Source organism: Lonchura striata, chromosome 20 (genome assembly GCF_046129695.1).
Source record: "Lonchura striata isolate bLonStr1 chromosome 20, bLonStr1.mat, whole genome shotgun sequence".
NCBI classification, from domain to species: Eukaryota; Metazoa; Chordata; class Aves; order Passeriformes; family Estrildidae; genus Lonchura; species Lonchura striata.
Genome location: NC_134622.1, coordinates 9,116,533 through 9,140,045, shown reverse-complemented (window position 1 = coordinate 9,140,045; position 23,513 = coordinate 9,116,533). Strand labels below are relative to the sequence as shown.

The following is a 23,513-nucleotide window of genomic DNA, read 5'->3' as shown; positions in this document are numbered from 1 at the left end:
TTCTGTCTTGGTATCAACTGCACAGCCTGAGCTGGCAGTTTTCTCTGCACTGTCTTACAAAAATATTTAGATTCAGAAGACTATTTATTAATGCCTCAGTACAGCAGTGGGCCTGGTCCAAGTTCAGTGTTTATATATTTCAGGGTAGCGTGGTCAAATTAAGTGGCAATCACAGTTCATCACCTACTAATTAGTCTGGTTCCTTCTCACTCATCAAGAACCTGTCATCTTAGAAAAGCTCCACTGACCCACCACAGTAAGCAGTTGTTTTACTTTCACCCTCAAACACACACAGGCACATTTCAGGAATCCCTGAAGCCTGGATTGGAGCAACCAGATTTGCAATCATCCCACATGCTGAACTCTGATCTCCCACTACATACACAGTGGATTGTTTCCTCATAGCCACTTTGGGAAAAAAAAAAGAAGCAGTTATATAAAGTTTTATAACATGAGTTTTGATAGCACAGAATCAGGTCCCTCCCTGAAAATTCCCAAGGAAAGTTTCTGCACAGCCTGCTGTTGATGTTCCTTGGTGGCAAGGCAGGGGTGTACAACAGACACCACAAAGATAACAGCCTGCACACACCTGGGGCTGCTGAGATTGCAGAGCTTGTGACTCTGACAAACAAACCCTGGAACCTGACAACACTTTTTGGCTTTACACTCCCCAGAAAACTCCCTCCTCCCTACCAAGTTACCTACTTGTCCAAAGTACACCTTTAGCTCCAATTTGGGGTACAAAGCACTGTGCCCCCAAGAGATGAGGCATTCAGGAACAAGGCTTCTGGAGCTTTCACCTTTTCATTCCCAAATCACACAGCCAAGCTGCCAACAGCAACAGCTAATGGACTGGCTTGGAGCTGAACACCAGGACAAGCTTTGTACTCGACCATTTTTTAACCTCTAATAATGAATCTGTGGAGAAGTAGGATCACACTGTGTGTATTGATCGATTTCAATAACAGCCTGCAAGAACTTTCTCATTCAAATCCATCACCTGCTTTTTATGGCTAAGGCTCCAGCTGGGTACCTCATCTTCCATTAAGAATCACTACAAACTTGCAGGTGTTGCACAACACCTGTACAACAAGTTTCCTAGACAATGTGGGTCAGGTACAGTTCAAGAAATTGTATTCTTGAGTCCATGAAGACTTCCTAGGAGCAGCCCGGGTAGCAAAAACATTGCAGTATCAGTGTTTCTGCTCCCAGAATTTACGTCAGGAAGCTCAGCAGAAAAGCAATTAACTCCTAGAATCCAAATTCCTCTGAAATTATTTCAATGAAATGAAAGGAGGAAGTTCAAAGGCAAGAACCACGTGCACCCAGGCTCAGAGGGGTGCACACCCATCCGAGAAAAGACCAGCTCCCTGTGTGCAGCTGTAAAAGATACTGGCGCAGCCAGTGCTCCACACTGAATAGGTACAGGCAGAGAAAAAATGCAAACTCAACCCCAAATAAACAGATAAATCAGTCTGGAGGCAGAAAAGTCGTAGTGCTGGCCTGAAAGCTCCCAGCACTTCTGGCGTGAAGCAGATGAGTTTCATTATGTAACAGCACTCATGTCATTAGAGACCTGGCAGTGGGTCACATGCAGGGTTTGGGGCTTAAATAATGCACAAAGGTGCACTGCCACAATGCTTGATTGAGAGCTGGGCTGCCCAGAGGGATGGGTTTCACCTGAGTGCACAGAACCTCCTCAGGACCTGGGTCTGGGCTTTGCCACCACCAGGACAAGGCACTGGCCAATTCCTGAGATTTTCCTGTCAGTGCTGCTCAGTACAGGGACACCTAAACGATGAATTCTGGCCTGCTTTTAAACTGATACTGGAGTAAAATCATTCAGTGCTCAGCTACACACCTAAACAACCACCAAAGCAGCGTTTATTTAGACACTATGAACAGCTGTAGCCTTCAACTAAGTATTCTGCAGTGGTTCTTTCAACAAAGTGCCTAGAAATGAACTGCTTTCCATTTGAGTTATGAAAAAAAGTCACTGTAAATCATGCAAATCCATCACTACGTGTTTGCCCACCACAGCCCCAGTCAGCTGAACACAAACTAAACACAGACACTGGCACCGCATGCCACCAGAAGACCTGGGCAGGTGTGACAGCTTTTATTAGACAAATTCTCCTCAAAAAAAAAATACAAAAAAACGCTCCTCAGCAATGAAACCGAGCTCAGTAACACCGTGGCTCGTAGCACTTCGCCCTTCAGACCTGTCAGATAGGAAGTGCCCATTGCACAACGGGATCATCGCCACTTCCAGACCCCTCCCTGTGCTGCAGCTTCACCCACGGCCAGGGAGGCACTCCGGGAGCTAACCCCGCACTCCCGCACCGCCAGCGCCTCCAGGAAGTCACCTTACAGAAATTAAATGCCACCACTCGGAAATAAACTATTAGCATGTGGTTCTGGCGCGATGAGAGCCAGAGCCGGGCTGGGGGAGAGGCCAGCGGGCAGCAGAGCTGGCACCTGGGCACCTGCACTGCCACAGCTGCACTGCAGGGAGCCGCAGCAGCTCCCACGTCTCGCTGCAATACGCGCTGCTCCTTCCAGAAAATTACATCCCAAGCGGGAACAGCGGCAGAACGCTTCCGCCTGCCCCTCGACCCACAGAGCCTTTAGCGCCATTCAAAGCAATACAATTAAGCGGCGCACGGACGCGAGCTCGGCCGGCTGCCCGGCTCGCCCGCCGTGCCGGGCCGGGACGTGCCCGCGGCGCTGCCCCGGCCGGCGCAGAGGAGCCACCCGCGCCCGGCCCGCCCCGCCGGGCCCGCCCCGGCCCTTCCCGGGAGCTGCTGCCCCTGCGGGAGCGCTCCCCGAGCCGGACACCGGCGGGGCGAGCGCGCCCGGCCCTCACGGAGGCACCGCGGGCGGGCCCGGCGCGGCTCCCCCGGCGGCAGCCAAGCAGCGGCCCGCCCGCCCCCGCGCCCACCTGGAGATGCTCCTGGAAGCGGATGGGCAGGATCTGGGCCATGGCGGCGGCGGGGCGCTCCGGGCCGGGCCGGGCTCAGCGGTGCGGACGGAGCGGGGCCGCGATGGCGGAGCGGGGCCGTGCGGAAGCTGCCCCCGCCGGCGGAAGGATATTGCTGCGGAAGGATACCCGCACCTGCCGCCGGCCGGCCGGCCGCGCGGAGGGATCCCGGCGAGCGGCGCCAATGGGAGCGGCGGGTGTGATGCGCCGCCGGAAGGGACTATTTGGGGACGCATCACTCCCTGCCTGCCTTTCCCCCGGCCTTTTTTTTTTTTATGCCACATCATGCGACCGAGGGGCGGCGGCGTCACTTCCGCCCCGCGCGCGCGGTCACGTGGGGCGGGGCGGCGCGGCCGGGCAAGGTGACACCGGGGGACACCGGGGGACACCGGGGACACCGGGGGGACACCGCAGGGAGCCCCCGGACCACCCCCTCCGGGCTGGCTCTGTCACCGGGATGCCACGGACACGCCTGTCCCCGCCGCGGGGTGTCCCCGTCAGCAAGGCGGGAGGGATGTCCCCTCCCTGGGGACGCTGAGGGGATGTCCCTGTCAGCGGGGATGCGATGGATCCCAAGCCACTCTGCCAGGGTGTCGCTGTCGTCGGGATGTGATGGAGCCGCATCGAGGGGACAAGGGTGTCCCTGTCCCCGGGATCTGATGGATTCCCCATCCCCAGAGTGTCCCCATCCCCAGGATCTGGTGGATCCCCCAGCCCCAGAGTGTCCCTGTCCTTGCTGTCCCTGTCCCCAGGATCTGGTGGATCCCCCAGCCCTGCTGTCCCTGTCCCCAGGATCCAGCAGATTTCCCAGCCCTGCTGTCCCTGCCCCCAGGATCCAGTGGATCTCCCAGCCCTGCTGTCCCTGTCCCTGGGATCTGATGGATCCTCCATCCCCAGAGTGTCCCTGTCCCCAGGATCCAGGGGATCCCCCAGTCCTGCTGTCCCTGTCCCCAGGATCCCGTGGATCTCCCAGCCCTGCTGTCCCTGTCCCCAGGATCCCGTGGATCCCCCAGCCCTGCTGCCCCTGTCCCCAGGATCCAGTGGATCCCCCAGCCCTGCTGTCCCTGTCCCCAGGATCCCGTGGATCTCCCAACCCTGCTGTCCCTGTCCCCAGGATCCAGTGGATCCCCCAGCCCTGCTGTCCCTGTCCCCAGGATCCTGTGGATCCCCCAGCCCTGCTGTCCCTGTCCCTCACCCCCAGGGATGCTCCCCGGACTCTCCCATGCCCCTGTTAATGAGTACAGCTCAGTAACGAGGCTCCACATTTCCCTCTGTGTTTTATTAACCCACACTTGAACTCCAGCACGTAAAACAGGTAAAAACTTAACTTTTTCCTGGGATGACTGCAGCATCCAGACCTCTGTGTGCTGTCACACTTGGCATGGCTGAAATCTTATTTTGCAGCTCACTGTTAACTTCCCCAGATAATTTTTACTTTGTCTTAAATTCCCCACCTCCAAACCTCTGAGAAGCCCTGGAACACAGTGGGGAAAAAAATCCCTCATTTCTTCCTATGAATAAAGTGAAAAAAAAAAAAAACAACTGTAAAAAAATCAGCATTAGGATGTGCCAAGTGATTTATAGCCCCAAGGAACAGTGGGCATTCTGTGTACTCATTTCAGGCCCACTGGGTGGTGCAGATGGCATTTGACTCATAAGAGGCTGTGACACTGCAAATATAAATCAAATTAAACAGCAAAATTCAGAGCAGAGGATGAGTCAAGCCCAAGTGCTGCTGCTCCAAAGCAGAGCCTGAAAGAACAAAAAACCCTATCCCATCAATCACAGGAAGAGGAACAATTACCAGACCTAGCAGTTTCTTTATGAGCAATAATATTGTAATATTCCAAAAAAAATGGAGGCTTTGGGATCCTGGGCAGTGCTGGAATGCTTGAGGTGAGGCAGAGGTGGAATGGTGAATGTTTTATTCAGGCTACAGTAATAAAACACAATACACCACTTGAACCAGTGCCCAGGGTGACACAGAGCACAGAGCTGAGGCAGGAAAAAATCACATCAAGTTCTTCCAATTATTTAGAAATTCTTACACAAACTCCTCACTTGAGCCCTGGAGCATTTTAGGATTATTATGGTGATAAAACAGGATTTCTTTATTGAGAAGGAAACAAACTTTATGATGTCAAAGCACCATAGCTCCTTGCTCTTTCAGATGCTCCAGAAAGAACACTTTTTATTACCTGGTGTCTACCTGGTACAGCACAACACGGAATGCAGGTGGGAAATGTCCCTTTGGATTTAATCCTGCTGCTTCCACCACTAAAAGAGCTCTTCCTGCACAATTCCCTGAGCATTAATTCTGTATGACCACCATCAGACAGGATGAAATGTGTAAAAAAAACTTACAGTTCCCCTCCTTACAAAAATAAACCCCAACCGACCTTGGAGAAAAATTTCATTTGTAACAGCACTGAGTGCTCTTTAAGTCAAATAAATGCCAGAGAATTGGCACCACACTTGGTATCAGGGCTGAAGCCACAGCTGAGGCCACGAAATTGTTGCCACTGACCTGCAGCAACACAGCTCAGCTTGGGAAGTTTTCCCTGCTGGATGCAGCAGAGGGAATTGTGCTTGTCCTCTTTGGCACTGGGACTGACCACAGGTTTCCCTGCACTCCTGTCAGTCCTCTGGCAGTTTGCAAACAGCCCCAGAGCTGCACAAGCTGCCTCCTGCCCTGGCAGTGGGAGCAGAGCTGCCAGCAGGGTCACCCTGTTTCCTTCTCGGGGCTGCTCAGAGCCTGAGCTCTTTGCTGCTTCCTCTGCAGGTACCGGGCTCGGGCGTCCTGGATGGATTGGTCATCATTCCTCCTCTCCATCTTCCTTGCAGAGTTCTCTGTGACTCCTTCTGGGGGGAGAGGAGAGAAAGAAATAAAAGAAATAAACCCTCTGTGTCAAACCCACCCCCCCTCCAGCATTACAAGTTCTCCTATTTGTTAAGTACAAAAACAACCCAATAAAATCTTTTTTTTTTTTCTCCTCCAAGTCCCAGGCAAGCCATTTGAATGACTTCCAGAGAGGACAGACTGCACCACAGCAGGGAGGGGAAAAAAATTCAAAATAAAATCACGTCTTAGCTCCCATGTCAATATTTGCAGCTGGGCTCATCTCATCCCCAAATCTTGTTTTTTTTATTGTAGCAGAGAACATGCAGCTTGTGTTCTACACAACCATTTCTTCTCTGTACTGCACATCCCAAACTCAGGTTTGGGCAGGACAGGACAGGAAAAAACAATAGGATAAACTATCTTTAAAAAATTTCCAGAGGCTGGAGGGAGAGAGAGGAAAACATGCAGATATGGGAATGGGAAAAGTCAATATTGCAGAGCAGCCACCATCAGGAATGCAGATTCCCCCACAGCACTGAGACCTTGGGACTGCTTCTCACAGAAGGGAAGAGAAGCAGAAAATATTTTCAGTCTAAAATAACAATAAAAAAGAAAATCAAAGGTTCTGAGAGCCTAAAATCTGTGTGAGTGAAGCAGCTACTGCAGTCTGGTTCTGGGGGCTGGTAAGATAAGAAGAAGAAGCTTTAATCAGCATCCATTGTTAAAATATTTCTAATTATTATGTCTTGTCAGCTATTCAGCCACCTATTTTCATGAAGGTGCCAGAAATACAACATCTGTAAGGTCAATATTAAACTCCAATTAATTGGCAATGGCCTGATGAAGTAATAATGTGAAGGGGGACACAGATAAACAGATTATTTCCTTCACATAAACTGATGAGGCTCTTCTGCATTATTTATAAGCAAATTAAATTCCTGTTTAAAATGGTGGGTTTATACAAAAATGCAGGGCAGAAAGAGATGCTGGCCTAAGCACAAATCTGCATTTTCTTTCCTTTGTTAAGGAAATGGAAGAGAGTCTGTATTTACTGTACAATATAATGGATGTTTTGGAAGGGTCAGCTCAGGACTACAGAGGCCCTTTGAATACTTGGCTGCTTTAGGAACCTGCTGACAGGAGAATCCCAGGAATGTCAAGCAGCCAGATCAGTTAGGAGGCACCAGTTCTAATTAACACTATTTACACGTATGGCATTAAATTAATTGTCAAAATGAGACACTCACCAAAATGTGAGACCTTTTCTTCTCTGTCTACTGCTGACTGAGGTTTTTGATATCTTTTTTTCTTTCTCTCTGCCCCACAGCTCTCAGGACTTCTCCCAGGGCAGCATTATTTGGGCGACAATAGCTAAATACCCTTCACAAATAAACAGCCAGCCTCAAAATGCTTTTATTCAACCTTCCTCAAGCTCTGCTCTAAGAAACCAAAAAGGGGGAGCGTGGCAAGAAGCAGCAAGCAAACACCACAATTCACACTGCTGGGACAGCAAATAAAGCTTGCAGAGCTGTGAGGAGAATAAAACAAGCAGAACTACACCAAACAAATTAACACTTTCCAGCCCAGAACATGCCATAGCAAACACACAGGAGTCCTGAACACGGATGAAAACAACACACACACACGGAGGGATGAGCTCTGTGCTTACCAAACTGCCTTTTCAGCTCTTCCCTCTGCTGCCACTTGGTTATTTCCTCCTCAGTCACCTCCTCCCTGGCCACACTGCTCAGCTCATAGGCATCCACCTGGTGCAGCCTGGGCAGCAGGTCCCTGACCCACTCGTAGCGCACGGGGCACACGGTGCGCACGTAGATCTTGGAGGTGACGGCCACGTCGTGGAAGATGATCCACTCCAGCTGGGTCTCCTGGTTGTAGAGCTGAAAAATTCAAAGGTTGACTCACAGCTGGTTTGGTTTTCAGAACCCTCACCTGCTGCAGAATGTCAGTGGTTGAGATGTGAGGGGGTGTTAGCAGGTTTTAGGTGTTCAGATTTAGAATTGCCCGTGAGATCCAGAGAGCCAGAGGGAAAGTCCTGCAGGTATCACTCTTACTTCATAACCCAAACCCTGACCAAGTCTGAGGAAGTGAGGCTCTTCCCCACTCTCAAAATGAACACTGCAGCAGAGCACAAAACAAGCTCCAGCAAGAGTTAAAGGACCTGTCCCTTATTCCTTTTGGAGATGCTTTTCTGCTTTATCAGCAGGCTTTGGGAACTCACTGTGGATGAAGGGTGGATGTAGACTATGCTGCCATGTCCATCCATGGTGCAGAATGTCCTGGCTGCAGATCTGGAAAAAAATGGGAATTTAAAAAAACCACCAACACCACAAAACACACATTGCTGTGATTATACAGCAACACAGCAAAATGAACTGAACAAATCAGCAGCAGCACAGAAAAAAGTTCTCAAATATCTACCTAGAGGAAGGTGCTTCCAGACTTAAATTGTAAAAAACCATTTAAAGATTGAAATACTTATATCTAATTTACCACAGCAGCACTGCAGGTGTAACACCACAATAATAACAGGATTTGGGAGTGAAGCCTTTAAAAGTTGTGATAACTGGAGGTTTCCAAGCCCTTCAGCTCAATATCTGGAACCACTCACCAGCCGGTGAGTTCATTTCACAGACAGAAAAATGACATTCCTGGGAAGCTGCTGACACCCTTGGGATGGTGAAGACAGTCAAAAGCAGAGGTTCCAGCCCCTTGCAGTTACTACTTTGCTACTTTTACTAACATAAAACCACACTTTATAGTAATTTGCATAATTTATTTCCCATTCAGTTATCCAAATTTCATTCCTTACCTCCTAGCAACGTTGATGAAGTATCCTGCACATAAGCATCTTCTCAGTATTTCAGTTTTGGAGCCTTCAAATGTCTCTTTAGGGAAGTCTGGCAGCTGGGAAAAGAAAAAGCAACATGAATCAGGATCTTTCTTCAAGAAAATGCAGTTAAACCTCCTCCATCCATGGATTTTAAACTCTGGACAGAAACCACGAGGAAAGGAGAAGAACTCTCCTTCTTTCCCACTGTACTTGAGTCACACAAGCAAGGGTGCTCTACAAAAATATTTAAGTGGTTTGTCTTCTGCTAGAGGAAGGCAGCAGCCACCTGGCAAAGGCTCAGCATCCACTACATCTCTTAAATATAAGTTTATGCAGCTCAAACATGCTCAGAAATGTTATTATTTTTTACCTGTTTCAGTTTAGTGGTTATTTCCCGCAGCTGCCTTTCCACACTAAAAGCAGATTTCACAGCTCTCCAATGGATCCAGTATTTCTGGCACCAGGCTGAAGGAGACTTGCTGAGAAGAGGAATATTTGAATTATAAAGAAGCCCTTTGTCAGCTGCTTGCAAAGAAACTTGCTTCTATTTTATTGTTATGGTCACACAAAGGCAACAACCTACACAGGCAGATACTTTGTGGGGTTAAATAAAAAGTGCCTTGATGGAAATTACAGATCACAAGAAGGAATAAATCTGAAATTAGGAATGAGCACACAGATGTGTATCTGCAGCACAGCTGAAAACTGGGAGTTAGGAGCAATGCAAAACCACTTAGTGTAAGGGAGAATTTCATACCTTACTTTGCACTGCTCAAAAATATTTAAGAGGGTTGCAAAGTCATTGCATCCTCCCACTTGTGAGGCAAGTTCCTGGTGTTGAAGCTCAGCCTCCTTTTGCTTCTGAGGATCACCTGAGGAATAAGTTATATCTCACTTAAAGTCATTTTTATTTATCACTACCTAATTTTCTGTTTGGGTGTTTTTGGCAGGCTTGGCTCTCCATTCCTGTTAGTTTTAGATTTGTCTCTCCTTCTACAGCTGCATTTACAGTTGTTCCTCCTTCCACTATTGCTGACCAGGAGCATGTAGATGCCATTAAATCTATGATTAATCTCATCAGTCAGCACCAGGGATGAAGAATTACAGTCTCTTATCAAGAATTTCTTACTCACAATCCATACAGAGGCTGACATGGAAAGATAAAGGAATAAACACACAGCTCACAGGGATCAAGTGAGAGAAAAAACAAGACTGTTGAACCCACCCCACCACAGCACCCTCTGATCTATTGAATTCAGCTTTTTCCTACTGCCAAAGTAATGGAGATCTTAAAATAAAGATAAAAACCAGTAGATCTGTGAGATTAGTGGGAATTCACCTTCATCAAATGGGGCAAAAGCAACATTTCCAAAGTGTTCTCTCAGGTTTTAAACACCCAAAGGATTTCTCCTCCAGTACAACCCATTCTCCTTGGGAGAGGGAGGCAGGAACCAAAGGCCACTGGAACTGCAGCTGTGGTAGGGGGTGTCAGAAGTTTGTGGGTACTCAAAAGTGAAAGGGATGAAGCAGGGAGGACTCATCCCATACATCTGGCACTGGAAAAAGTGCCTGGAGGATGGGGATATATGTCTGCTTCCTCATGCACAGGGCTGCTGGAGGGTGACAGGCAAAAAACAAGGGCACAGAGGATGGGAAAGCAAAGGGACAGTTGTGGGACAGGGAAGGAGCCCAGGGCAGAATCCAGGTTATCAGGGCTGGCCGCAGGGCCTGTGGCTGCTGCTCCAATGGGCACAGCTAAGGGAGGACAGAGAGAACTGGAGCAGAGCCAGGGAGGGAATGGACAGGACAAAGCAACCCACAAAGGCTGCAGATGTGTGCCACAGCTGGGGGTGGGCAGCAGGAGGGGACAGGAGGATGGAAGAGACTCGGGCTTAGCACGAGTGAAAGACTGAGCTCAGCTCTAGTGGAACTCTGCTCTACTGAAACTACCCTGGAACCACAGCAAAATTACATTTTCCACTTAGAAAACCAAGGGAAACGAGGCAGTGCCAAGTCAAGCCTCTCACAGAAAGCTAATGATCTATTTGGTTCAACAGTTATTGAACAGAAAGTTATCTCACAGAAAGCTAATGATCTATTTGGTTCAACAGTTATTGAACAGAAAGTTATCTCACAGAAAGTTAATGATCTATTTGGTTCAGCAGTTATTGAACAGAAAGTTATCTCACAGAAAGCTAATGATCTATTTGGTTCAACAGTTATTGAACAGAAAAGACACTGCAGAGGTGATGCCCCATTTGCTAGAAACAATCAGTCCCTGCTGTCTGCACTCAGCCCAACAGCAGCACATCTGCTGAGGTGCATTTTGGTTTCCCTGGTGGGTTTTTTTCCCTTTATTTTTTATGTCACAGAGATTTCCCCTGGTGACCTCTCAGCTGAGGCACTTTGCAACTCAACAGCCTTGGGACAAACACAACCCTGTGAACACACAGAGTACCCTGACTGCAAAGCTGGGAAAGGTTTTTTTGGGAAGAGGGGCTCCCCACCTGGACGGATGAAGACGTTTTCCACGGACAGCATGGCTGCAATGGGAAGCAGGAGATCCTCACAGTCCAGGGAAGCAGCTTTTAGCACAGCACAGGACAGGTTGGGAGGGAGGGGAAACTGCACCAGGAACTCTCCCAGTCTTGTCACATGGCCTCTCCTTATATCAGGAAAAGAAAAAAAATTCTATAATTTTTTATCTAGTATATATATTTAAATATATTTTATTATACATATATTTTATATATACATATAATTTTATATATGATATATAAATATATATAATATATAAATATATATGCAATATATTCTGTATATTATAATAAATTATTATATATGTTAGTATTATAATATATGTTAATTATATATAATAATATATTATATAATTACATAACACATTATATATTATATAATATATTTAATATATAATAAGAATTATATACTATATATAAATATATAATTTTATTCATATAATGTTTACAAATATAATTTATATATTTATAAATATATAAATAGATACATATATAATACATATTAATAAATGTATATAATATACATAAATATATAATTATATATTATATATAGAAGTATATATAATATAATAATATACATCAATAATTATTATATAAACTATAATATCATGTATAATGTATTATATTACATATTATAATATATATTTATATATTATACACATAATATATTATATAAAATATAGATTATATTATACAGATTAATATATATTATTTATATTTATTATAGCATATATTTTATTCTATATTATTATATATATTATTATATATTATTATATATTTATAGAATATATATGTATTTATATATACAGATTCAATGAAATTATGTTTAAATGTGAATTAGGTAAGAAGCACTTCTCTCTGGACTGAGTGTGCCCACACAGGTGCTGGGGACATGGAGAAGTGTCATTAGCAATAAAATAATCCACATTTCTCCAGCTTGCTTGTGGCTGCTCCATAGCAGGCACAGCCAGCTTTTTTTTTTTTTTTTTTTAATTATTTACAAGAAGAATTCCTGGAAGCTTAGGATAAGATCTCATTTCCTGCCTTGAGCTCTTGGATGGACCTCCCAGCCACAGCCTGAGCTCCAGAGCCACAACAGGGGATCTGCCCTCAGGAACTCCAGGACAATGTGCACAACCTGATTTTTATCTCCCAAACCCCAAACTCTGCTCTATCCCTGTTTTTGTAGACAGTTTATTAAACCCCAGTAAACTTCCTGGAAGTTAAATAAGGAACCACATTCTGCTGCTGGGGAGTGATGGGGGGAGTGTTTTATTCCACACAAAACACCAATTTAAGCCTTGGGTTTGAAATTCTTGTAGCTACCACACCCCTTTGGTTTTTACCTGTCAATAGCATTGCACTGGTAAAGTTCCTTCAGAGCTTCCAAAATATGTCTTTCCTCAGGAGGGTCCAAATAGGGAAACCTAGGGTTAAAAATGAAATAGATTTGTTCGTTTTCATATTTACAAAAAGAATTTTTAAACCTCCCCAATGCAGGTTCTTTGACCAAAGTTAGATAATCATAATAATCATCTTCTCTGTGTTACTGCACAACCTCCAGCTGTAATTTCTCATGACAAATCCCAGCATGGCACATACTAAACTGCATTTTCTATTCTTGTATGGTCTCAGAATTAAAAAATTCCAGAGAGATGAAACTTTTTTGAGTATAAAACACAGTATTTTAAGGATTTTAAGTACTCAAATGTGTAAAAAGCAGTATTTTAAGAATTTTAAGTATTTAAAAGAATGCTAAAACCCAGTATTTTAAGGATTATAAGCATCTAAAGGTGTAAAAACCAGTATCTTAAGAATTTAAAGGTATAAAACTGAGTATTTTAAGGATTTAAAGGTGTAAAAACCAGTAGTTTAAGGATTCTAAGTATTTAAAAGTGTAAAAACCAGTATTTTAAGGATTTTAAGTATTTAAAAGAATGCTAAAACCCAGTATTTTAAGGATTATAAGCATCTAAAGGTGTAAAAACCAGTATCTTAAGAATTTAAAGGTATAAAACTGAGTATTTTAAGGATTTAAAAATGTAAAAACCAGTATTTTAAGGATTCTAAGTATTTAAAAGTGTAAAAACCAGTATTTTAAGGATTTTAAGTATTTAAAAGAACACTAAAAACCAGTATTTTAAGGATTTTAATTATTTAAAGGTATAAAACTGAGTATTTAAAGGATTTTAAGTATTTAAAAGGACACTAAAATTCAGTATTTTAAGGATTTTAAGTATTTAAAGGAACACCACAAAACACACAAACAAACCCATTTAATTTGGGAAAGATGGGACTTTTGGCAGGGCCTCCAACTGAACTAGAGCTTGGGATCCAAGCTGGAATTCCAGTGCAGAGCAGCAGAAAAACTTGGCTGGGGACCTAATCCTGCCTCCTGCCCCTCCGGGAGCGGGATAATCCCACTGCAGGGAGGTCACCTGATGACATCGTGCACAGAAAGGCACTTCAAGGTGAGGATCACAGATGTCAGGCTGCTCCTCCTGATCTCTGGCATGGTGTGTTGGGGCATGCACTGCTCCCAGAACTCCCTGCTGTACAATCCAAAGCTCTTCCCCGCCGACGTCCGGCCGGCGCGGCCGGCGCGCTGCTTGGCTTCGCTCCTGCCCAAAAAAAAACCAACATCCAAAGCTCTCATCCCTGAGCTGAAAAATCCAGCTGTGCAAGGAATGAAGAAGAATTTCTGGGCATTTTTCGGAAGTTTAGCTTCACTCTAGCCCCAAAAAAACAAAAACCAACATCCAAAGCTCTCATCCCTGCTGGCACCACCCAAACAAGCACAAAAACTCATCTTTGGAGATGGAAGAGGTATCCCTGCACAGCAGCTGAAAAATCCAGCTGTGCAAGGAATGAAGAAGAATTTTTGGCCATTTTCTGGAAGCTGTTGTATTCAGCAGTGCTCAGACCTCAGACAATGCCAATTCCTCCTTAATATCTGTAACTTCTGGCAAGTTGTATATCCTAAACCACTTCTTACTTGGTTTTAAATTGGTTAATTAAAACCAGTAAAAGTGGTTTTTAAACCTTAAAGGGGTTTTTAAATCTTAAAGGGGTTTTAAATTATGGGGCTTCGAGGTTGCTGCCTATCTTTTTATTTATTTTCTTTAAAGAGTAACCAACACAGAGGATTATTGCTAGAGCAGCTCCCAGAAACAGCAAGTGAGTGACATTTTTAACTTACTTTGAGATGGGAACCACCTCCAGGATGTCCAAACCAACTCGGGGATTATGATTCAACTGCTTCACAAAGCCACTGTCCACCACATATCTGACAAAAACAACCCAGAGAGGTAAAAAACAGAGGGCTCAGCAGGTAACTGACATATGGATTTAATAAAAAAAACCCACATTTACTCTACCTAGACCCTGGTTATTTAGTAGATTTGATTTCAAATTAGGTTGAAAAATATTGGTGACCTCTAAGTCTATAATAATATCAATGGTTTTCTTACTACACACCCAAAAAAAAGGCAATAGTAGCAGGAAAAAAAAGTGTTTTTCCAAAGCCAGACCTTTCTGAATTATTCCCTCTGTCACAACTTTTTATGAGGGACAGAAATCAATACCTGACTCCTTCAATGGTCAGAGATGTTGCAGCAATGTTTGTAGAGACCACACATTTTCTGATGCCTCTGGGAGCTGGCAAAAATATCCTTTTCTGTTGATCTAAAGTGACAGTAAATAATGATGACAGTAAAATAAAGTGACAAAATAGAATAAAACAATATAAAATAAAGCAAAATAAAATAAGGCAAAACAAAATAAAATAAAATTAAAGTAAAATAAAATGTGAGGTCATCTGGACTTTCAGTTACTCAGTATCTCTTTCCTAACTGAGGATCTTGAAGTCATATCCAGTGGATTTGGATTTTCACTGGATGCTCCAGTGCAAGTAGAGAAGGCTGAAGTTTGATTTAGTCTATGATGACCACAAAAATAAACCCACCCCGAAGTGCCAGAATATTGTAACAAAGGGGTTCCCTAACACCCTTTTCCCAACCCAAACAGAAAATCTGATGAGGATAATGTTTGGAACAACTCTTGCAGCCCCGATTCCTGTGATGAAGTGAGATTTTGGGCTCTGACCTGTGGACATGGAGCCATAGAGAGGCAGGATGAGGAGCCCCTCCACAGCCCGGTCGTGCACCTCGTACCGGTAATCGATGGACTCTGCTTTCTTGAAAAGCAAATCACAAGCTCTTTCTATCTCATTCTGCCCTAAAAGACACAAAAGAGCATTTCAGTGACCTCATTAGCTACAACTCGGCCTTCCTCCTTTGCAGCACATTTAAACAAGGTTGTTTTGTCAATATGCAGAGCTGCCAACATCATTAAAAGAAGGAATTAATGAGAGGGGGTTTGGGAGGTGACATCCAGCCTTTCCACAGGGGCTCTCACCAAGGATTTGCCTTAAAATATTAGATATCTTTTTATTAGATATTAGATATTAGATATTAGATATTAGATATTAGATATTAGATATTAGATATTAGATATGGACCTGGCCCATGCATTGATGCAGGATTTTACAGCTAAAATAATTCTTCCTCCCTGAATTAACAACAAACTAAACCATGCAGACAACACAGAGTCAATCTGGCTATTCCTAATATGCTCTGAAAACTATTATTTCACAGGACTTTGTGCATCAAACTGCACCTTTCCCTTCTCACTGCTCTGGGAGAAACCAGGCAGGCTTTGGAAGCTTTTCTTCTCTGCTGGCAGTGCCATGATTCACCTGGAGTATCCAGGAAAATTCTCACCTGTGAGGAAAACCAGGATGTCACCTTCAGGTTCATTTAAGTGAACATCCAGGGTGACCTTCACAGCCTGGAACAAACAACAAACAAGCCAAAATCAGTTGAAATCCCATTTAATTCTTGCTAGGACTCATCATACCAACTGATCCTCTCCTATCTCCTGCAGAGATCCTGAGAACACAACACAGCAGCTCATTCTTGTGGCCTCCCTCAGATGAAAACCACCCCAAAACAGAGAGAAAACAAACCAGGCCAGACCTCTGTGACATAGGCAGAGCTGCCCACATCCCTGGGGCTCAGCAGGTTGCAGAAAATCTCCTTGACAGGGTAACTTCTCCCTGGAATGTGCAGCACTGAGCAGTGCCCAAAGAACTCTGAGAGCTTTTCCACCTCCAGGGTGGCTGACATCACCACCACCTTCATGTCTGTCCTCCTGCCTGCTGGCTTCTCCTGCAGGAACAGCTTCTTCAGCAGCCCAAATAAAATATCCTAGCAGACAAAAAAAGAAACAGCTGATGTTAGAAGCCTGGTTTTGTTAGAAAAGCCTGACAAACTTGGAAGTTTGATGATTTTATCCCACTGATACAGTGAAAATCACATATTCCAAGCCCAAGCACTCTGAAGAAAACACACATTTGCCCTGGACATTTTGGCTTCTAGAGTTTAATGAATTTTTTTAGCAGCTCCCCTCACAGCCTATAGGCAGCACCACTATAACTCAAACCCCTTTGTTTTTCATTTTTATACTCTCTTGGTCAAGTAATTTGTGAGAAGTTACCTCAGACCCATTTTCCATCCCATTTTCCAGCCTGTGTCCCCTGACTGTGCGTGCACCCTTCCTTGGTTTTATTTATTGCTACAGCCTCAGCAGGTTTATTTTACTCTGTGCTGCTCTGAATTACAAATCTGCTCCTTCCATCACTTCAGCTCAGTTATTGGCAATTCCCTCAGATGCCTGAGGGCAAACTGGGACCCAGGAAAGCACTTTCCCCTTTCCCAGCTGGACTGGGAGATTGTTTGCTGGAGCAGGTTTTCTGACACACAGCACAATCTCCTGAGGTCTCAGTGACCTCAGCGTCCCTTTGCTGGCCACAGAGGAGTCAGGGTGACCTCTGAAAGCTTTTGAGACTCAGGTCTAGATGCCTCCAGGACCCAACAGCCATAATCTCTTTGCACAGTCACATACACACCCTAAGAAACATTGGGCCTTAGAGCAAGAGAGCTGTTTTGGCTTTTATTTTGGTATTTTGTGTTGGTATATTTTTGAAATTAGTATTCTAGAAAGTCTGCATTCTGGCTCCAAACTCCTGGAAATTTTAGGAGAGTATTCAACACCCAGCAAAGTTTTAGCTGCATTTAAAAGCAACAACTACAAAAACTCCAACACTATTGGAGGCCACAAGTTATTTTCAACTTATGTGGCATGGACTAAACAAAGCAGCACTTCTGTGCTCTTAGGACAGCAAAAGGACAAAGCACACCCATGGAAAGTTAATCAAAACCCCTGGGGAACATGCTAAAGTGAAAGGAAGGGATAAACAGAGCACAGAAAAGGAGAAACAGTGACCCAAAAACCAGATATGAGGTGACACTCACGGTGCTGAGGCTCCTCTCGTGAGCTTCATCCAAAACGATGACACTGTACTTGCTGAGGAGGGGGTCTGTCAGGATTTGCCTCAGAAGGCACCCATCAGTCATGTACCTGATGGCAGTGTCCTGCAAGGTTCAATCACACACTCAGCTGCCAGCCTGCCTTTGTATTTCAAAGCAAACCTTTCTGCACAGATCATTTGTCCAGGACACCACAAGGATTTTCATTAAAAGATACTTAAGTGCCTGGCCCATGCATTGACGTAGGATTTTACAGCTGAAAGAATTCTTACTGTGCTCATGCACAGCCGCATGGGTGCTTGGCAATATTTCATCTTCAAAGTGCCCAAAAAACTCCCTCAAATGAGTCTGAGGACACAAACAGCTGCGACAGCCCCTTCCCAAAGCCTGGGTGACCCTGCCATACCCCCAGGACAGTCCCCAGGGCCCCACCTCGGAGGTGCAGTCGTCGAAGCGGACCTGGTAGCCCACGAGAGCCCCCAGGGCACAGCCCATCTCCTCGGCCACCCTCTGTGCCACCGACACGGTGGCCACGCGCCGCGGCTGCGTCACACCGATGGCACCGTGCTTGGCCAGGCCTGCGGGGACACAGAAGGGCTTGGGTTGGAAAGGGAATTAAATATCTTGTTCCACCCCGTCCTGGGATACCTTCCACTATCCCAGGTTGCTGCAAGTTCTCTCCAGCCTTGGGCACTTCCAGGAATGGGGTGTGGGAGTCCATGGCTTCCCTCTGGCTGCCCTGGCAGGTCTGGGACCCATGGACAGAGATCACAGACAGTGTCTCTGTACAGAGCCCCAGAGACACTGGCTGTGATCTCTGTCCATGCAAAAGAGCTTTCAATCTTACAGGATGAATTACAAGCTCTGAGTGTTTGATATAAGTAATAATTAAGTGTGGCACGGGTGCAAAAGTAAAATTTTAGGATTCTAGATTACGGTTCCAAAGGGGACAAGATGGAGGAAATTGGGTGTGTCTTGTCCTTTTTCTCCTCTTCATGCCCTCCATGTCTCACTGTGGTGTTGGCATTTTTCTGTTGGTTCACACTGGGGACACACTGTCCAACGTAGGTGACAGGTATTGGCACGTTATTGTAAATCCAGCCCAGGGAGTTTCTGGTATTTAATGTTTGTCACATCCCACTGAGGGCAGAGCCCCACACGCTGCCCTGCAGGACAGAGGTGAGGCAGGGCAGCAGAACATGTGAGAGATAAACAGAATAAACAACCTTGGAACCAGCACAGATGAATTATGACTTCTTCTTTGGCTGTGAGGCTCAGAGACTTCCTACAATCTTGGAATCATCAATACCACAGATTCTGACAATAGGGAATATTCCCTGGGCAATCTGTGCCAGGCCCTCCCATCCTCACAGGGAACAAAAATATTCCCAATATCCCACCTAACCCCGCTCAGTGAGAAGCCATTCCCTGTGTCCTGTCACTCCAGACTCCTTCAGGTACTGGGAGGGGCTCTAAGATCAGCCCTGGAGCCTTCTCCTCCAGGCTGAGCATTGCGAGTTGTGTTGCTCCAGGTCACTTCATAACACACTTCTATGTGAAAAACACTAATGACTTGTTTTTTAAAATCTTAAAAGTTTATTTGAATAAAATAGTTATAAAATAACTATTATATATTACTATACAATTACTATATTACAATTACTATACTATACAATTACTATAACGATTTATAGTAATAGAATAGTTATAAAAAATTAGTAATAAAATCAGAGTAATGAAAATTTGTATAATGAGGATTAGGATTCTATGAGATAATAAAAAGCAAAGAATTATGGACGTCTGGATGTTTTTGGGCACTAAGTTGCCAAAAACATGCTTTGTGAACAAAGGAGTAACACTTAAAAGCAATAGCCTGTTACATAGTTATATATTTTATAGATGATGCATAAATTCTTTGCAAATTAAGAATTTTTCTGGTTTTTGTTAACTTCTCTTTAATCTTGGTGGTTCTATAAAGATGGAGAGAAGGTGGAAGGATGTTTGTCTTTTCTCATAAGGAGGATGTAACTCTTTAGGTGTCCTGTTGCTGTTACCTCTGCGTGAAGAGTTCCTTGATTATCCCATCCCTTTCTTGAGCTAGTAAAAAAAAATCTTACATCACAGTTTTTATGTTAATATTATAACCTAAAACTGTATTTACCACACTACTTAAAAAGGATTAATACAGCATTACAAAATAGCCCTCTATAATATACATAGTATTTAATATTTGCGAAGAGCCAATCATAAAACACGCACTTTTCACACCTACATAATGCACACGTAGCCACGGCTTATTTTTTTAAGCTTTAACCAAGCCACCTCCTCTCACTACAGCCCAGCCCAAATCTGCGTCACCCATGGGGGGTGAGGGACGACAGCGGAGGTGGGGGGGGTTGGTTCGTTACCTGCCTCGTAGAGGTATTTGGGCAGCTGCGTGCTTTTGCCGCTGCCCGTCTCGCCGGTGACGATGAGGAAGGGCTGCTCCAGCACGGCCTCCACCAGCTGTCGGCGGGAGCGGCGGATGGGCAGGGCGGGGCCGTCCATGGCGGCTGCCGGGGCTCACCTTCCTCACCTTCCTCACCTTCCTCCCTCAGCTCCCTCAGCTCCCTCACCTGAGGCCCCGCCCACGCGCGCACCTGGCGGGAACCCCGCGCGCGCGACCCCCGCGCCCTTCGCGCACGCGCGCCGCGCTTCCCACACAGCTCCCCGCCTCCTCGCTAAGCCACGCCCACACGCGCTTCCCGCCTCCTCGCTAAGCCACGCCCACACAGCGCTTCCCGCCTCCTCGCTAAGCCACGCCCCCATAGTGATTCCCGCCTCCTCTCCAAGCCACGCCCACAAAGCGCTTCCCGCCTCCTCGCTAAGCCACGCCCACACAGCGCTTCCCGCCTCCTCGCTAAGCCACGCCCACAAAAGCGCTTCCCGCCTCCTCGCTAAGCCACGCCCCCCCGCTCTCCCCTGAGCCCTCACGGCGCCTTAGGCTGAGGGAATCGCCTCAAGAGTGGCAAAAATCACAAAGTTACAAGAGTGGCAAAAATCAAAAAGTTGCAAAATTTGGAAGGGCCTTCAAATCAATGGGCGGGGAGAACAGGCTGTTCAGATTTATTGGGAATTGCCTCGAAATCAAAGGGCAAGGAGAACAGGCTGCTCAGATTCATTGGGAATTACTTCAAAATCAATGGGCGGGGAGAACAGGCTGCTCAGATTTATTTGGAATCGCCCCAGGAATGGCAAAAATCACAAAATTACAAAGTACAAAGGGTTGGAAGGACCTTGAAATCAATGGGCGGGGAGAACAGGCTGCTCAGATTTATTGGGAATTGCCTCAAGAGTGGCAAAAATCACAAAGTTATAAAATGCGAAGGGTTGGAAGGACCTTGAAATCAATGGGTGGGGAGAACAGGCTGCTCCAATGTATTGGGAATTCACCCAGAAATGGCAAAAATCACAAAATTACAAAGTACAAAGGGTTGGAAGGACCTTGAAATCAAAGGGCGGGGAGAACAGGCTGCTCAGATTTATTCCGTGACAAAACTTGAGCCTTAAGTGCACACGTCAGTGTCCTGATAGAACGACCCTGATTAGGAAAAACACATGTTTTAAAATCTAAGGGACAAGAAACAATCTCGAATTCTGTCATAAATCAGAGTAACATTCTCTTTCCATAGGTCAGCTAAATGTCACACTGTGTCACATTAGGCTGTTACACAATATTGAACAAAACACAATTGTACACATAGAGAAAACAGTAAAATATTGATAAACAAACCTGCTTCACCAAAGCCTCTTTCTTAGAGAAGAAAAGTTCTTTGATCTTTTTATACTTTCAAGCCTTATCAACAAGATATGAGACTCAATGAGAAAGAGAGAGCAGCCAACAAGTTCTAAGTGATGTGTTAGAGAAAACAAATTACTTGTTAGAATTTTAAAATATTAGGGTTGGACATGCTTCAGTGATGTCAGACCTAGGGCCAGCTTAACAAAGCTGTGGGAAAAAAAAAAAGAAAAATGATCCTTCTGGTAGCAGACACAAAAAATGTAGAATTTAGGGGACATCTGGTAGAACTCCCAGGATGTGGAATGTGGATAAACCCAACTCAGCCCCAAGTGGGTAAAAGGTAATTCTGGTAATTTAGTGACCACCGACCCAAGAAACCCACTGACCCCAGAGAGAAAGACTCAGCATGGCACTAATTAGCATCAGAAGCAAATCATTAACCGATAGAAGATAGAATGCTAATTAACGAGTGGACTGTGCGACTCGGCGGCAAATGAACACCGATTCCTTTGTGTGCCAAAATGTGTAAAAAGTTTTGATGGTTGGGGTGCCTGCTCTGGGAGGTTCACCCAGGCTTGGCAAGGCTGAAGTAAATATTCGATGTCCCTCTGGAATGTGCAGGTATCGCCTTGTTGCACTGAGGGAGACAAATGGGATTTTTAAGGACATTAATAAGCTTTTAAGGACATTAATAACCCCAAAACTCCCTGTGATGAACAAATGAAGGCGCTGCAGCTCCGCCTGTGAGTTCACAGCAGACCTGAAGGTGGCAAGCACACAACACTGAACACACACCACCCGCAGCCCAGCTTCCCCGTTTTCCCCAAAATGCGATTTTTTTGGTGTATTTTGCCCCTAGCTCAGTGCTTGCTCCCCTCACACGTTGTTGTTTCACCCTCCATTGGGCTCCATCACTGAAAAAAAGCCCACAATAAATTTGGTGTCACACCAAGAGCAAACTCAGGCCACCCACTGAGTCTGGTTATCCCAAATTCCCTCAATTTTTGCCTCTGGCACAATGGGAGAAATATTTCCCCACTAGGAATGTGCACTTTAAGGCTTGGAAAATATTTCATCAGTGCCCAGTGTTGCCACCTTCATCTTTGTCTAACCTACAAATAATTGTTTAGTCTGCCAACAACCAGGCATTGTAAAATCTCACAATAAGCTGATTTGTGACAATCTGACAAAAAAAAACCAAAAAACAGTGGCATGTGCCAATACATTCTATGCTGTTACACCCCTTTATGGAAAATATCATATTTATTGCCTCACCATTTACTTACGTTGCCACTGGTAATTTACAGTTAATGGTGATCATATACCCATTTGAAACTTCAAACTCATTTCACTTTTTGCTGTGTATTTGCCAAGAAATATTTAATGGTTTTAATAGGCACGCATTTATGTACACACACTTGCAGTCTGCATGATTTTGTTTAAATCACATCTTTATTTTGGCAGACATGGGGCTAGGTAAGGTTTTTCAATTATTTTTTTCTTCTTCTTTTTTTCTTTCTTTCTTTTTTTTTTTTTTTTTCTGTCCTCCCAGCCTGGGAATATTAGATTTAGTTTTAATCAACCCCTTTGCAGTCTTGAACTTTGTCCTCCTGGAATACAGTGCCATTGATTGAAGGATTTCCCTCTGCCTAATAAACATTAATGAAGCACGCTTTATAATTCCCTTGTGATCTTATCTCAGTTTCACAGATGGGGAAAACAGAAACAAATTAAGGGGTCTGCACACACCACAAATCAAAGGCAGAGCTGGGGGAAGAACCCAGGAATCCCAGCACAATTCCCTGCTCCAATAACTGAGAAATGTGCTCCCATCCCTGCAGCTGCTCTGGCAGTAACTGTGGTGCACAGGGCAGCATTGTTACCTTCAGGCCATCCAGGAAGACTAAAATTGCTCTTTTTCCTGAGGTTTAGCTCCCCACACAACTGCAAATTCTGTGAGGTGGCTCTGCTGGATCAGCTGGATTATCCCTCAGGATGTCTTTATTCCCTTCTGAGCAGAGGATCTCTTTTCTTTTCTGATTAGCAGAGATCTAGCAGGATGTGGGGAATATTCCAGCCCCTACTGGTTCACTGTGGGGTTTATCCATCTTTCCCAGAAGAGAAGCCTGATTT

The 23,513-nt window shown here is 45.0% G+C and overlaps 2 protein-coding genes across 3 annotated transcripts in view; both read right to left on the bottom strand.

Moving 5' to 3' along the window:
* Positions 1–3,105, bottom strand: part of CLTC (clathrin heavy chain) — a 29,695-nt gene extending 26,590 nt beyond the window's left edge. For both annotated transcript variants that reach the window (XM_021524886.3, XM_021524888.3), the window contains exon 1: positions 2,942–3,105. In XM_021524886.3, coding sequence (XP_021380561.1) covers positions 2,942–2,983 — 42 coding nt within the window. In that variant the 5' untranslated portion in view covers positions 2,984–3,105. The remainder of the gene's footprint in view (positions 1–2,941) is intronic.
* A 1,135-nt stretch (positions 3,106–4,240) lies between these two features.
* DHX40 (DEAH-box helicase 40) lies at positions 4,241–20,272 on the bottom strand. The gene is made up of 17 exons (XM_021524980.2): positions 20,008–20,272; positions 18,032–18,177; positions 17,585–17,704; positions 16,247–16,477; positions 15,992–16,058; positions 15,315–15,446; positions 14,795–14,894; positions 14,410–14,496; positions 13,649–13,831; positions 12,557–12,637; positions 11,181–11,338; positions 9,431–9,545; positions 9,044–9,152; positions 8,653–8,747; positions 8,062–8,131; positions 7,492–7,720; positions 4,241–5,842 (listed from the first exon to the last, which is right to left on the bottom strand). The coding sequence occupies exons 1-17, from the start codon at positions 20,144–20,146 to the stop codon at positions 5,703–5,705; spliced, it is 2,202 nt and encodes a 733-aa protein (XP_021380655.2). The 5' UTR covers positions 20,147–20,272; the 3' UTR covers positions 4,241–5,702.
* Between the last annotated feature and the right edge of the window lie 3,241 nt (positions 20,273–23,513).

What these genes read in the sequence shown, in the direction of transcription:
- DHX40 (XM_021524980.2), bottom strand. Translation starts at nt 20,146, where the DNA reads ATGGACGGCCCCGCCCTGCCCATCCGCCGCTCCCGCCGACAGCTGGTG. An exon ending in CTATGGCTCCATGTCCACAG is followed by an intron (nt 14,895 to 15,314) that starts GTCAGAGCCCAA and finishes CTGTCACTTTAG; the next exon opens with ATCAACAGAAAAGGATATTT. An exon ending in TCTGTGCACGATGTCATCAG is followed by an intron (nt 12,638 to 13,648) that starts GTGACCTCCCTG and finishes TTTTAACCCTAG; the next exon opens with GTTTCCCTATTTGGACCCTC.